The sequence below is a fragment of the Drosophila suzukii genome, chromosome 3 (assembly GCF_043229965.1).
Source record: "Drosophila suzukii chromosome 3, CBGP_Dsuzu_IsoJpt1.0, whole genome shotgun sequence".
In the NCBI taxonomy this organism is placed as follows: Eukaryota; Metazoa; Arthropoda; class Insecta; order Diptera; family Drosophilidae; genus Drosophila; species Drosophila suzukii.
The window spans coordinates 17,545,914-17,562,482 of record NC_092082.1 but is presented as its reverse complement, the minus strand read 5'-3'; the positions used below and the strand labels follow the sequence as shown (position 1 = coordinate 17,562,482).

The 16,569-nt window shown below is 43.1% G+C and overlaps 1 protein-coding gene across 17 annotated transcripts in view; it reads left to right on the top strand.

Annotated features, from left to right (window-relative positions):
* Nucleotides 1–16,569, top strand: part of sif (still life) — an 85,079-nt gene extending 68,510 nt beyond the window's left edge. For 7 of the 17 annotated variants that reach the window (XM_036815148.3, XM_065864893.2, XM_036815146.3 and 4 more), the window contains 10 exons: nucleotides 2,366–2,536; nucleotides 3,644–3,838; nucleotides 3,903–4,011; nucleotides 6,077–6,256; nucleotides 6,324–6,461; nucleotides 6,849–7,006; nucleotides 7,073–7,450; nucleotides 7,757–7,985; nucleotides 8,088–8,391; nucleotides 9,144–12,814. In XM_036815148.3, the coding sequence (XP_036671043.3) occupies nucleotides 2,366–2,536; nucleotides 3,644–3,838; nucleotides 3,903–4,011; nucleotides 6,077–6,256; nucleotides 6,324–6,461; nucleotides 6,849–7,006; nucleotides 7,073–7,450; nucleotides 7,757–7,985; nucleotides 8,088–8,391; nucleotides 9,144–11,094 (3,813 nt within the window). In that variant the 3' untranslated portion in view covers nucleotides 11,095–12,814. Of the gene's footprint in view, nucleotides 1–2,365; nucleotides 2,537–3,643; nucleotides 3,839–3,902; nucleotides 4,012–6,076; nucleotides 6,257–6,323; nucleotides 6,462–6,848; nucleotides 7,007–7,072; nucleotides 7,451–7,756; nucleotides 7,986–8,087; nucleotides 8,392–9,143; nucleotides 12,815–15,627 lie in introns of those variants that run through there. The other 10 variants (XM_036815155.3, XM_036815157.3, XM_036815156.3 and 7 more) reach the window with 5 other exon arrangements.

The following is a 16,569-nucleotide window of genomic DNA, read 5'->3' as shown; positions in this document are numbered from 1 at the left end:
CCATCAGAAAGAGACATAGTATATATCATAAAAGTTTTAGATAAGTCATTTCTGATTCAAAATTTAAGAAAAACTTACCCGATAAATGTTAAAAATTAGGTATAAACAGTCGTTACAATATTATTTTAATCCCATAAATATCCGGTGGCAAATCAAGCTGATTGAATAATTTCTTAAGATGCTCCCTTTCACAACGAATTGTTTTTTTCAGTGGGTGGCCAGACGGGTGGAGAAAAGGGGGTGACGGGACAGATAGAACAACAAGCAAAGATGCCACAGAATGCACTTTGTTTTCTGGATATGCTTTCCCCAAGTGTGCTCGAAACTGGCAGAAACCCACTTCATTTAATGATACTTGAACACTGTGACACACAAACACACTGCGGGGAGCCAGAAGGGGGTTAAACGGGGGGCAGAGGGCCTTGTGGGGGTGTTGTGTTATATAAGGAATCCTTTTAATTCAAGTTGACATTTCACACAGGACGAAGAACGAAGAGGCTGGGCGCTGAATTCAAGACATTTTCAAATTTTTCATCTTTGGGCCAGGCCAGTGGCAACAATGTGGGCACTCAGCGCCAAAAGCCAGAAGCAGCTCGCTGCCGCAGATGTTGCCACTGTTGCTGCACCTGTCTCACCTGGTGGCAAGCCACCCTTTTCCCTATCCCCTTGCCACTTTTTTTTTTATTTTGTACACCCCCCTGTCTGCTGTTTTGGCTTTTGGGTCGGCGTCGCTTATGCAAATCAGAAGCGCAGCTCAGCTCGGCCCCAGAATGCAGAACAATAAAACAGTTAAAAGTAGACAAGAACAAGCTGCAACAACCAAGGGAACTGCAGATAGAGACGGGGCATAGTGCTGAAGGAGCAGCAGAAAGAGAGGGCACTAACAATACACAAAGTGCAACTGCATAAAAGTGAAATGTCTCCACAATGCCGGGCAACAACAGCGCCAAACAATGACAGCTGCAATTGCAGCAGGGCAGAAAGAGATGGGCGATGGGGGCAAGGAAAGTGATGGGGCTAAAGCCTAGTGATGGCAGCGTGACAAACGAGTTTCGCAACAAGATAAGATAAATGGGCCCCAAACTCCAGATAAGTACGAGCAAGGACTTAAAGGATACCTTCTATAAGTTATCTGGAAAATGTTTAATGAAATATATACACCTAGTTAAAATCCTATTGATACGCCCTACTTTCATTTTAATATACTCAATGACAATACAATTATAATTAAATATAAAGAATTCCCTTGTATCTACATATATCAGATGGTTTTTATACATTTTATAACTAGTTCAATAGGTATACCTATATTTACCCCTACCCCATCTCTTTTTTATCAGTGTTCCCTTAGTTCTAGCCTATTTCCATTCTAATCCAAGTAATTTTTTGAATTCTTAAGCATTTCATTCCCCTTCCTGCCGCAAGTTCAAGACCTTTTTTGAGGTTTGAGTTCTGTTTGCTTAGGCATTTACAATGCAAATTCATTTGCCGCTCCTTTTGTTAAGTCAATTTATCAGGAATGCTCCATTAAACACTTTTTCCCAGTGTTGTCGTTTCTTCTAGACAAGTAGGTGAAGCAGAAGAGCTAAGCAAATAGGAGAAAAGTCAAGAGAAAGAGCCACAAAGAAAGTCTCTGCCGCCACTAAGTCTTAATGCAAAAATAGGGGGCTTAAGGAGGGGGGGTTGTACCATATAGGATGGGGCACCGACATGTATGTATTTTGTGTATGTCAACCGTCAAGCGTCAACTGTCAGTGCCAAATGTGCTTGTAACCGCACACACACACCCAGAGAGAAAAGGGCGGTACGGGAACCAGATAGTTACTTGTAAGGGGTTGGGGGTGGTGGAGATGGTGGGGCTTGAGATTGAGACCCACAAACACTTTGGCCGCAACACCAACACCCACGGAGGACAAAGCACAGCACCAACAACTCGGACAAGGACGTGACAGTCATTTAGAACCGCAGCTGTCTCCGTGTCTCCTTAAAGTGGCCGCGGGCTTTTGGCCACGCCCTAAACCCATTTCAACCCCTTTTGAATACCCCCCCCACTCCCATTTGGCACCACCTATATATATCCCCTCCCCTGGTGTTATAAACTATCGCTGTTCTTATCTATCTCTGTCATGGCTAACTTCATTTTTGTTTATTGTCATTTATTTGGTGTCTCCTTTTCACGCGCTCGCATCTCTTTTCGTTCTGTTCTTTCTTTGGGTTTGTTCCTTTCGTTCCACGAAATAACTCCTCATCATGCAACAATCAACACAACACCAAAACAACAACAACAACTCAACAACAACAATAACCACACAACACCACTGAAACAACAACTACAACTTGAACCTGACCTGTGAACCGTGTTAAGGTTACCGGATTTTGTCGTTCACCCCAGGAAACACGGAAATCGAGCCCCACCGGCTCGGTCACCTCGTCGGTGTCGACCACGGCATTAACCCCATCACGCCAACTGACCGATGCGGAGAAGCTGCGCAAAGTCGTCATGGAGCTGGTGGACACGGAGCGGACCTATGTGAAGGTAAGTCTACAGAACGAAAACACTAGTTTAAATTCCTGGTGGTTTAAACCTCCTGAAAAAAGTGTCTAAAAGTATGCCTCATCCGTTGGGCTTTTAAGCTCAAAATATATTGTAGCATACTTTAGACACCTTTTACTGGCGTTTTTAAACCTCTAGGTCTAACCCTTTTAAAAATATAAAAATTATGTTACGAAAAATGCTGAGAAGCTGAATCCAACAATCACTTGGGAATTTTAAACTTTAATTTTCATAAATCTCTTAAAGGAAAGAATTACAACAGTTGGGAATTATAAGCCTTAATGTTTATAATTTCTTAAAGGAATATACATTTTTCAAAAAGCAATTACCATTTAAACAATGATTTTTAATCCAGTTTTTTATTACTTCGTTTCATTTTCCGTATTCTTCTTTTCGGCCAGTGTGCCCAGTTCCAACTTTAATGCAAATCCCAGCATCGACCACTGACTTGTGTTCATTAGAGTGGGGCGGCAAAAAGACCTCCTGCAATTAAAAATGCAAATTTTAATCCTTTAACTGTGTCGCCATGCTTCTGTTTGGGATTCCCGTGCTGTTTCCGTACCAAACCGATTCGCCTTGCCAGTGTTTGCTTTAAGCCAACTTCAAGTCTGCTTTTCGTTGGTCTGGGCCAGGAAGCATACAAATAATTATTATAATTTAGAAATTATGTAAAGCGCCGCTGCGGCAACGACGGAGGCTCCGGGTCTTATCTGTGGAGGGCGGCCAACCTGCTGCCCCGCCCACAAAAGACCCTACCACCCCCCCCACCCACCGTCTGCCCGGAAGTATTGTTCCAAATGAAAGCGCGCGCCTGTGGCTATGCTACAGTATTTCTCCACTCTTTTTTGTTTCATGTTTTGTGCCAGTTGGCAAAACTAAAAAGTTTCCTCCAACCAAGCATAACTGCAGGCCAACTCCGCCGGGAATTGTTGTGGCCAAAAAGGGGGGCGGCCGTTGATTTTTTAATTTAATTTATGCATTTTCGCTGCTGTCCCTTCGCCAAAAATAAAGGAAATATCGCCCTTCCCCCTAAATTTGTATTATCTTTTGGGCCCTATTGAACCATCCGCCATCTCGATTAACTTGCAGCACTTGAACAATCTGCTGGAGCACTATCTGGAGCCCATGAAACGCGAGACATTCCTCTCGAATGCCGAGATCAACGCCCTGTTTGGCAACATCCACGAGATCGTCACATTCCAGCGACAGTTCCTGCAGAATCTGGAGGAGTCCTTGGACCTGGAGCCGGAGTTCAACAAGTTCGAGCATTGCGGCCAGTTCAGGGTGCGTTTCGAAATGGTAATCTATGTGTGGCATAATTGTAATTGCATTTCATTGCGATCCGCAGAATGTGCTCTTTGCCATCGGCTCGGCCTTCCTGTATTACGTCAACCACTTCAAGCTGTACTCCTCGTTCTGTGCCAGTCACAGCAAGGCGCAGAAAGTCCTGCATCCGAGTGAGTATTCCGCCCCAGCATTACCCGCAATCCCCCAGACAAATCAGATTCGCAAAGTATGGAAATTCATTTACATACATCAGCAGGGCGACAGTGGGGAGCAAAACTAGGCAGAGAAATCTGGAAAAAATTAAATTACAACTTTTATTAGCCACATCAGAAATTGCGTATTTGCATATTACAAGATTGCAATGGTATTGTAACAAAAACAGAAGGAAATCTCTAAAAAAAAAGAAATTTAATATATATACTGGGTCATAAATAACCATATTAGGCACAAGGGATTGTATTTGCATAACTAAATTGAAACAACTGCTAAGAATATAAAGAAACCTTATTAGCAAAGTGGAATAAATTTGGTTGCTTCTTAAATGCAAATGTGGCACTTAATTAAACTAAGACAAATACTACAGATAGACCCCCAAAATTGCCTATCAGGAAAGGGTTAAAACGAAAACTTTTGCGCCGACTGAATTAACATTGGCAAGTGCGTTACCCCCATGAAACGCACTGTACACATATATATGCAGAGTGTGTGTATAGCCTTTTTCGAGCAACTATTGCAATCAGCGTCAAGCGTCAAAGTCTATTTGAGTTTCAGTTGAGCAAGAAACTTGTAAAAGTCAAATAACCGAACCGAACCCATACGAATCCACAGAGCGAACAATTGGCAAACTATTCTCTTCAATGGTGCCACGCCCCTGGGCCGCGTAGCGCCCACTTTAAAATGATTTGCAAGTTAAATGAATAATTACAACCGCAAAAGCCGACGTCGACGTCGACGACACCCACTAAAGTGAAAACCGCAAACTGAAGGCAAACTCCCGACCAAAAAAAGGGTGTGATAAAGGGGGGGTTTTGGGTTGGGTGTTTGGGGTTGGGGGTTGGGGGCTGGGTTTTTCCCAGAACAGCCAGCATATTCATATTCATGCCAAGGCAGAAGCAGCAGCAGCAGCAGCAGCAGCAGCAGCGGCAACTGTCAAGTATCTTTTGTTAATTAAACTTGTAGAATTATGACACGCTTACAAATGGCGACCCAAAACTATGCCAGGGCTTCAGAACTTCTGCGTTCTGTGTTCTGTGTTCCTTGGTTGTGGGTGGTTGGGAATTATAAGAACTTGGGGGTGCTGCTCTTCCACTAAGCTTGCCTTGCAGTGAGCCGGATAAAAGGCAACTGCCGCGTGACAACATGTCATAATTAAATTAGACTTAGTCTAAGCTTAAAAACACTCGAGCAAACAGCTGGCTGCCAAGAGCATACCCCTTGGCTTTATTCCATCCACATTGCCACATTGATTGATGCGTTCGTGAATGGAATAATGGGATGATGGGGATAGGATTTGCAGCTAATCAAAAGCGTTGGAGGTAAAAAATGTATGCGCAATATTTACAATCAATGAGCCAAAGAAGCGTAGTCAAGGTAACTAAAGGTGGGGGGGATGGATTCTGGAAGCATCATCCACTCGAGAATGATGGGTGGTGCCACTGCGCCCGGCTGTTGCATGAAATTTTATGCAAAAAGTTGAAAGGATAATTAATTATAGCAAGAAGTGCACTTAAGTGCCTTCGTTACGTGCAAGAGCTGGAGAATCCTGTTGCGGATTGGAGGGATATTGAAGGAGCAGGAGGTGCACGATGGATGGATGGAGCTTGTCGGGCTGGCAGAAGGACAAGCAGCCAGCGACAGGCGCTATTAGACGTAAATCTGCTCCAGCCGAAGCTCCATCTCCATCTCCAGCTCCATCTCCATCTCCTATCCAGCTGCCTTTCCTGCTGCAGACAGGCTTTGACTTTGCCTTTATCAAAAGCTGCTCGGCTGACAATAAGAACAAGTTAATGACATTTTCTTGTCGACGTTGTGACGCTGTCATAGCCGCCGTAACTGCATATCCTTGTGCAGCATCCCCGTGAATCCCCCTTCCCCTTCCCCTATTTACTCTAATGGGCCAACGTTGCAATTAATTACACCGACTCGAACGAGCGTCCATTGAAATCGAATCATTTGGCAAATGTCTCAATTTGCATTTCAATTCTCCCATCCCCGCCCGCCTGCGCCAACTCACAGACGAGGGCAATCACGCCCTGCAGGAGTTCCTGGCCGCCCGGAATCCCAAGCAGCAGCACAGCAGCACCCTGGAATCGTATCTGATCAAGCCCATTCAGCGCATCCTCAAGTATCCTTTGCTCCTGCAGCAGATGCGCAACCTAACCGACACCCGGGCCGATGAGCATGTGCATCTTTGCGGTATGTATACATGGTGCATTTAATCCATTGTGATTTGTGTATATTGAATTCCAACACAAAAAAACAGAGGCACTGAAGGGCATGGAAAAGGTGGCCGAGCACATCAACGAGATGCAGCGCATCCACGAGGAGTATGGCGCCATTTTCGATCACCTCTTCCGGCAGCACCAGAAGTCCTGCAAGCAACCCATTGATCTGAGTCCAGGTAAGGAATCATACGATTTCAATACAGCTAGTTCTATAAAACAGTTGTTGGAGGTGTTCCGAAACAAGGGAAAACAGAACTCAAAATGTAACCTTAGGTGTGATTTTTCAGAAGCATCTTAACTTTTGTCACGAAGGTAAATTGATGTTTCGAAAATATAGTATCTCAACATCGTTTTAAGTTTACCTGACTGAAAAATAGTAACTAGATGTCGTTCCTTAAATAAACATAACATTGAGAAAACGAATCGATTTTTTCAAGCAATTTACCTTTATGTAAACTTCTTTTGGCATACAAACCAGAACCTTAACGTGACATTGAGAAATCGGCCCTAAATAGTTATAGTTTTTAACCACTTCTAATACAAATTTTTTATATTTTGCTTAGGAGATCTCCTGTATTATGGCGGAGTGGAATGGCTGAACATCTCGGACTTCCTGGGCAAGATCAAGAAGGGTCTGGAGCTACATGCCATGTGCTTTGTGTTCAAGTCGGCGGTGGTGTTCCTCTGCAAGGAGCGGCTGCGTCAAAAGAAGAAGTTGATGGTAAGACTGCAAGCTTATAATTCCAAAGAAAATATTAACCCAGTTTTCCATTTCCTTTATCTACAGGGCGTGTCCAGCAAGAATGCCACCAATGAGGTGGAGATCATTCGATACCAGGTGCTCATACCCGTAACCGAGGTGCAGGTGCGCGCCAGTTCGGCCAAGGACATGGACTCGCACTTCCTGTGGGAGCTCATCCATCTGCGCTCCCAATTGCAACGCCGCTCTGAGAAGGTCTACGTGCTGTCCAACAGCACCGCCGACTTCCGCAATGCCTTCCTGAAGACCATTCGCCAGATCATCCGCGAGAGCGTCCGGAACATGTCAATTCCGATGAAGAACTTTGGCGGCAGCTCCGGCTCCGTCTCCGGACACTCCTCGCAGGGAATGGGCAGCATGGGTTATGCGGGCAACTCGCAGACTCTGGAAAGACCCAAACAGCAGGTATTAAAAATATTATATTAAAGTATTTAATTTGATAGACATTCATTCTTTCATTTAAGCTAATTGGAATTTATATTTGAACTTACTTTAATATATTTTTGTATCCCAATATTTTTTATGGTTTTAAACCTTTGCAGAAATATTTTGTGCTATCCCCAATCAAAAAGTATTGATTACTTCCTTAAAACTGGGTATTTATTTCATTACACTACATCTTTTTAATACTAAATTATAAATCATACATTACTTTTTGATTTAATTTAATTACATATTTACTAATAATCCTTTTACAATCCTTCTTCCCAGATCACCATAGTGCATGGCTCTCACACCCTGGGCAAACCGAAGAAGAAGTCCGGATCGCAGCGCCATTCGGCTGGCAACATTGACTATGACAACTTGTCGGGCAGCCAGGAGGCGGACGACCTGCCTCCCAGTGTGGGCGTGGTTCACTACGCCTCCGGCCACGCCCACGGCCAGCAGATGCAGCCAGCCGTCTTCCGTGGTCGCAGCAAGACGGTGGGTGATGTTACAGGTGAGTTAAAGCCACATCCAGATTACCAAAAAATCTGTCGAGAGGATTGCTAACAATGCCCATAACATTGCATCCCGCATCATCACACGCCGTGCCATAAAGAATCCCCCTGCTCTTCCCCAGATCCCCAGCAGCAGCAGCAGCATCAGCAGTTGCAGCAGCAGCAACAACAACAGCAACAGCAGATGCAGCAAGGACACGCCCATGCCCATGCCCACCCACATCCCCATCCGCATCCGCGGGAGCCACCGCCGCCTCCAATCAGGCAGCCCCATCTGCATCACCACAGCTCGGACATCGAGAGGATCGATCCTGGCACGAAGTCGGAGGGCGAGGAGGACTCGCAGCAGGGCACAATCAGGCCCAAGGCCACTCTGGGTCGAACGCCCAATCACCTGACGCTGAGGTGAGTCTGGTCACTCCTTATGGTTGATCCTTGCTAACTGGTATTCTGCTGACTAACTGGATTGAGCCATTAAAAATCGTAATTGCTATTATGGGTTCATAATATAACAAACCACTTACGATTTTATAATATATCTGCTCCCTTAACTTCAGCCAGCCAAAAAGCTTATAATTTCCTAGTCCACATCCATTACTTTTATTAAAATAAGTATAATGTTCTTTATAGCGTATGGCTTATATTAACATACTTATAAATAACATTATTTTTATTACCTCTAAATTAAAATTATAAATGATAGTCCTGCATTCAAATCAGATAGGTTAATTGAGGTCTACATTTAAAGAACATTTTAATTTTTAAAGTTTAAAAATTAATGAAAATACTTAAACTTAAACCTTTTTAAATTTAAAATCTTTTTAATTTTACATATTTACCTCCTGATAATTCCATTTTATTTTGAGAGCTGTATGCTTCCTTGACATTTTGAAATGATTAAAATTTGAGCTTTACAATCCGACTGCCATGGATGACTTTCAGGACTAATTGGTTGTCAATTGAATTATGCATATGTATAATGGAGTAAAGATAAATATTGAATTTAATCCAGTCAGTCAGGAGATGTCCAGCTGGGTTCTATAGGTCCTCGAAGTAAGCTTGACTATTGCTTGACCCTGTGACTTTATCCCTTTCTCTTACTGCTCGTCCCGCATCTTGACATCCGAAACGTGAAATCCGTAACCGCATCCCGACAGCACCACATCGACGCTCTCGGTGGGCAGCACCGGCAGCCAGGCGCGCCTCATACAATCGTCGCATCCGCCGGCCAGTTACCAGCCGGTGCTGATGAAGGACCTAGGTAAGCCCAGCCCGGATGAGTCGGAGCTCGAGTCGGAGTCGGAGGCGCATGCCGCCCAGGTGGCGGCCTCCTTTAATCTAAGTCTAGGCAGTAGTGGTAGCTTGTTCGTCTCCGATACCCGAGAGAATCAGACACAGTCCTACACCCACTCCCAATCCCACTCCCTGCATCCATCTCCCCGCCAGTCGCCGCGTCAGTCGCCGCGACAATCGCCCAAGCAGGATATCGAGGTGATCGAGATCTTCGAGAGCGAGGCGGAACGGCTGGCCGCCTCCCAGCAGGTGGCCGTCGTCCACCAGTATCCGGCGGGCCAGGCCAGGGATTTGGGGCATAAACAGCGACGTGACCGAGACCGAAACCCGACCGAAACGGACGCCACAGCCCGGTTTATGGACAAGCATTTGAGCGATCTGGAGCAGGAGAACCTAGCCGATGGCACCTGCGACATTGTGGCCTACATGGAGAGTCTGCGCGAGAAGGCCTTCGATCCGCAGGATCTCACCGAGGATCCCGGTGATCAGCAGCAGAATGACTCTAGTCTCTCGCCGGAACCACAAACCATAGTGGAGAATACCCAACAAACTGTGGTGGTGGACATCGAGTCGCCTTCCCGGCCAGCCACTGAATCGGATAGCACTGGCACAACCACAGGTCCTTCGGAGAGATCTGGTGATGAAACGGAGGAGGAGCCCACCTCCAGTTCGCTGGCCTCGCACATTGTGGTGATCGACAAGAAGGTGGACAAGATCTTCAAGGCCAAGTCGCCGGAGCGACCTGCCTCCACTAAGGTAAAGGGTGGCAGGAGGCAGATATACATTTCCCCAGATCGCTGCAAGTCCCAGGGTAGCTCTCCGGTGAGGATCATCAAGATCAAGTCACCTCGTACTAGTTTGAGTGATCAGGGCAAGCGACTGAGTGTCTGCTCCTCGAGGGACAACTCGCAGGATCGCCTGTCGGGTGGTCGCAGGACACCCAGTCCTCGTCGCTCCTCCGAGGGTGGTGGCATACTAAAGCATCCTAGTGGACCGGCTCCTGGAATCCTAAAGCCACCTTCCAGTCCGGCCAAGTCAAAGAGCCCCGACCGGAGTTGCCTCAAGAAGGGCGGCCCCTCTCATGTGTGCAGCGTGGAGACTCTTTCGCCAAGGATCTCGCCTAGGGGCAGTATGGATCACCTGTCGCCGGACAGGGGAATGACTGGCAGTTCCTGCCTGCGACACTCACCTCGCAGCAGCTTCGATAGCCACGGCGAGTCGGATCACAATCTGGATGTGCCCCATGGCAGCCGGAAGCGGAGCATGTCCGCCCATGGAAGCTTCGAGACGGGCACAAGGCCAAGACCCCAGGAAACCTATCAGTACTATCCGGTATATGACAACCAGACTTGCAGTGATCACTATGTGGCTGCCGCACCCACAGGTCGATATGGTGGTGGGGGTAGCAGTAGCAGAAGCAGGCTGAGCAAGTCACTGGAGCGATCTACTTCAAGGGATAGCACCACCACAAGTAGCTCTTATGGGCACAGGACCTATGGGGTTTCCCCGGAACGAAACTATGTGGTCTACAGTTCGGGACCACTGCGCTCTCAGTCCGCTGAGAACACCTTCTCCTCGCAACCAATATATGATCCTCTGCCAAGGCATCCTCCACAGCCACTGCATCAGCCACCGATGCACCACCAACAGCAGCAGCAGCAGCAGCAGCAGCAATATGTCAGCTATGCCCCCGAAATGGGTGGATACAGTGGAACTGGGTGCCAGCATGATCCGCAGGGTGGCTATCAACTCAGCTCCTCGGCACCGGAGTACACCACTTGCATCGACTGTCTGTACCAGAAGAGACCCTCCTAGCATAAGTCCCGCGTGCGGCAAAGTCGCACGCGGAAGAAGACACCCCGTGGAATGTTGGTGGTCAGTGCCCAGCCCACGGCCACCGGGGGAATAGGATTTGTGCCCGAGATGGGCTCCTCCGAGGCACCCGGCGGTTGTGTCGACTGTCACGACTACTTCGAGATCCATGTCTAAGCGATCTCCTATCGAGGGAACCTTCCACTTAAGGACCTCCACTAAAGACCTCTCCACTATTTTGAAACCAAAGATAACAGCCGAACAACCCGAAATGCCTCAAAAAACTAATTTTAACCGAACTCAGCTCAGATATACGTAAACTCACAATGCAAACTATAATGAAAGTAATCAAAACAACAACAACCGAACACGAACTTCCAACACAAGGGATTGAAATCAAAAAGACCTAGCCTAACATTATATACAATCTACTAAAAATCAAAAACTCACAAGAACTAAGGAAAGGCACTCTTGCTAAATAGAAGAAATAGCTGAAATGTTACCATACCAGAACCCAGAACCCAGTATCCGTATCCATATTCGTATTCGTTGTGTAAGTGTTAGCCGTAAGTCACCGAACCTGAGCGTAGTTAGCTCTTTTAGCGCAGCATATGTAGTTCATACCGAAAACTAATCAAAGGATGGGGTTACTAATCCCGGGTGGGAAAGGTTGCATAATGGGTGTGTGCCACCGTTTTCCAGTTAATTATTTAAGTTGCAGCCGAGTTGAGCGCGAACATTTCGCCGTGATTTACACACTCACCCATACTTACACTTACACTTACACTTACACACCCACACGTTAACAAACAAAATGGCGGAAGTTCCGCTCGCCTCGGGTGGCAAGTAGAAATATTACGTATACGCCGCGTTGCACACACAATACTCAAGTGCCGTAATTACGAGGGCAAACAACAGAAAAGAGCAGCAGCAGCAGTAGCAGCAACTAAAACTAAAGTTGAAATTCATACTCGCACTCAAGTAAACTACTAAGAGACAGGCAGACAAACAAATGGCAAACTCAACTTGAAACATAGATGGGAAAATGAAGACAGTCAGGAGCAGATAGAAAAAAAATTATAAGAAAGAAAACTACTACATACATATATGCACTTCAAACACACACACACACACACGGACTTACACAGACATACAGACAGGTAAAAAGTTCGGGAAAAGTCGCTAACTAACTATTAGCAGAGGGGTGAGAGAAAGCGGAAAAGCGGGGTGGAAAACTGTGTCGTTTCCGCAAATGAAATCAAAAATTTTTAATTACCCATCTGGCGAAATGGATCTGCAACTGAGCTGGGCTTTGGGTCGAGTGCCAACATTCCAGGGGTTAACATAACATATACCTAACAAGAGTATACCTATTGATATGGGGATTATTTACATAAAGGACAAAAAGAAAACTAGCAAAATGAAAATGAAAAAAAAAAGAAAACAAAAAACAAGCAAACATTAGTTAGTTAGAAAATTTTGCCAATTTGCACGTTTGTGCTAACGGGCATCGGTGTGTACGTACCAATAATGTTGTGACAAATAATTTGCATATATGCATATGGTTTTTTGTATGATTTTTATAGGTTTTTTATAGATATAAACAAATATACATGCATATACAAGTCGACGGGCAAATCAAATGAAACATTTTCCGCATGGGTTTTCCACCATTTCCGTTTCACATTCCAATTAAATCAGCAGAAAACAAAATACAATAAAAGGGATACAAATCAAAACGGGGATGTATTCAGAGAATGATAATCGTAAGTCGTACCTCAATGTTCAGTAATGGGTAATCATATTATATGTATGTACACCTAGGTATATCTGTATGTATAATCACCCTACCTTTTCGAGGCGAGGGTCGGGAATTCCCATTCGATTCCCAGGCCCAAGCCGCAAAAACTCTCGACTAAATACATATATAGAAAAAGTTTAAGGTCAAACAAATTTCAGGTTGTTGTAACGAGAATTCAAAGCAGAATAAAAAAAAAACAAACCAAAGGAAATCATAGTCAAAATAAATAAGTTTAAGCTTCAAGAACGTTTACAGTTTACAGTTTACACTGGGCTTCACAGCAGCAAAATCAAAAAGCAGATAAGATACATTCTCAAAAAATCAAAATATATACATCGTAAATACGGCATATATACAGCAGCATATACAGCATAAATGTTAAACGAAAAAATGGGTAGCTCTCGAAAACCCAGTAAAATATACGAAAATAAAGGCAAACTAAATAGAGATAAGCGGAGGCCGCAGACAGCGAACATTTAAGAGTAACATTTAACAGTAAAGCTAAAACAAATATCAAATTTAACCGGTAATCCTTGTGTGTGCACACACCCACACACGGTCGAAACACTGCAATCCATTAAACAAATAATCGAAAAATCAACAAACTAACTGTAAACTTAAAAATCAAATGCGTAAAAACTAAACTCAAAACTAAAACTAAAGCATACACATAACTCCGAATAAATTGAACTAACTAAACCTAAAAAGAGCCAGAGCAATTGAAATGCAATTAACGAAATGGCATATGAGATAAAAGTAAACAGGTAAACACATAAAAAGTAAAATACAAACACAAATAATCAAATATCAAAGGACAGCGACGGGAACGGGAAACCAATAAACCCCATAGAGTTTATGCACCGATTTCCTGGCCCATCCCCAGACCTCTCGAAAAACACCTCCACCTCCCCTCGATTAGTTATGCATTTAAATTTGTTTAGTAGTTGCTTAGCAGGTAAGTGCAATATTCATTTGTAATTAGGCAAACGAGGCTTGTTGTCGGAGATGAGTACTTGAATTGAAAATTAGTAATTAAACAATTTTACGGGTGATATTTCATTTTGTCTACACAGAATACACACACAATTATCTCAAAGATAACTAAAATCCCAAATCACATGAAAAATTAACTCGAATAATGTTGAATTCAGTTAGATATATATTTAGTCGTAAGTCTGAAGTCGAAGTCGGATTTGGAGTTACCTTAGGCATGTTAAGTTTATTAGGTATTATTTCCCGCCCATTCGATGCATTTGTGTGTATCTCTTTATAGCGTATCTGTGTATCTGTTGTGTCTGTTACAAACACTTGATATTATTAGTTGGCATCGCTTGACTAACAAAACAACTAACTAACCTTAAATGAAACCCGAAATTCAAATCAACATCGATCGAACTTTGCAAGTTTCCCCCTTCAATTTGAACGTTTTGCATTTTCTCAATCAATATCACGACTAAATGACAGAGTGTGCCGAAGATCTAAAGCCAAATCTTGTACTGCTGAATGCCATGCCAACCGAAAGCGAGCAATGCTAATGCCAAGTCCATTATAATCGATCTATATATATTTATCTAACTATATATGTCTTATGGTTACACACACGTGCCCCACAACTCAAATCAACCAGCCACTCCCCACCACCCCCCAGAATCCAGTATCCAGAATCCAGAATTTATTCGGCATTTTTTCACACATTGAAACGCAATTATTTTCCAGAAATTTAATTTTCTGTTTTCCGTACAACTTTTTGTGTGCCAAAACCAACAAAAAATAAAATAAAAATTAAAATTGAATTGAATTTTATGAAACTCTCATCTATGCACAACTTTATCCATCGTTTTTGAATCACGCTCTTTGACTTTTGCATTTGGAAAACTAATTTCGAAATTAGCAAGTGGGTTAACTGAAATGCGAAACAATTTCAATTTCACCACTCACTCCACCACCACAATTTTCCAAATTATAAACCCCCCGTTTCCACCCACTTCCCCCATATATATATAAATATATGTACATAAATTTCTCTCTTTCATTTTGTATACCAAATTGGAGCCCTTTTATCAAGACACACACACGGGAAACCGAAGAGGCAGAACGGAAAATGTTGGCATAAATGCAAAACTTTTGATCAGAAATTTGAAAATTGCCAAGTCTTACCAGAGTAACAAAAAGCTAAACTATCTGTTAACTAGCAAAATGAACCAAGCGATGTCAACATTTTAGCCAACACAACTCTCTATCCTAGCCCCTAATCACCAATATTAGTTGTTAAATTAGCGTTTAATCACACCCACTACCCAAGAAACCCAGTCCCCCCAAAACTATATCAAGTAGCCGAAGAACCCGCTTGAAGTAGTGCTCATTACATTAAACAATAATTAGTTTTGCTTATATTTTTTAACCGACAAAAGAGCCCAAATTGCCTGGCATTTTGGGCACTTTGCTTGCATGCTTTTGAAACTAAACGAATCCCAATTGGCCACAATTTACTTATGAAAATCTGTTCGACACAATTGTATATAACCAAAATGGAGATGCTACGCTCCGCCCCACTTGCTCTTTCTAACTCTTTCGCTCTCTAAATCTATATTTTCTATCCGAAAAAAAAAATATAAAAAAAAATAAAACCGAAACCGAAACTACAAATTAAGTTCTGCAAAACCAAAACGAAAATATTTCATATTTTTTCATATATGGTTTCCATTGTATCTTTTCTTTTCTTTCATTTATTGTAGGGTCCCCGGTGTGGAAACCACGAGACATGATAAATTTAGGCACAGATCCACAGTCAACAACCCGCAAAGACGATGTGAAAAATTAAATCAGAAAAAGCAAAGCAAAACATTTAGTATCAAGCTAAGCAAGCATAAGAACTCTTAACCCACAACTTCAATTCCTCTGTTCGATTTCTCAATTTTAACTAATCAAGTGTAAGGCAACAGCAACAGAAACAGCTAAAAGCAAAGCAAAAGCAGTAAGCAGACAGCAGACAGCAGTAAGCAAAAAGCAAAAAGCAGAAGCAACAGTTCAAAGTTCAAAAGCGGGAGAAGCGAACCCAAAAGCATTTTTCAAGCTCAACGCTGCGAAATGAAGATGCATTGAATCACCGGCCATCGGTGAATGTGAATGGATGTGGTTGGCTTTTGAAGAATGCTTGGCATCGGTTTGTTTCCTCTCCCTTTTTTAATGGATAAAACATCGAAGAGTTTTTTGTCATTTTTACGTTTGCGTTTTTAAACGAGAGAAGCACCACAAAAGGGATACAAGACATCCCTTTTAGAAAGAAAATGAAAAAACTAAGAAAAAAAAAGATAAATTAAAACCAAGAGAAGACTTTGATTTATATTGATTGTATTTAAAGTGCAAAACATATAATAAAAGCATAATTAAAGCGAAGGATTTTGAGCAGATTTAATATGAACTAAGGAAAAAGATTAAACAAGATTAAGAAATACGAGAACAAATTCAAATGCATTTGTCGCTGAAAAGACTTGAAAGTAAATTTCGATTTAAATACATTTATTGAGGAGAAGACGATGACGAAGCTGTCAAAGCGATGAGGAGGGAAACCAGTAAACAAATTGCAACCATTGTATTTAGGCTTAGAGAATTTAAATTATAAAGGTAAAACACAAAACCAAAAAACCCCAGAGAATTGCAACAAAAAAAAAAACAAA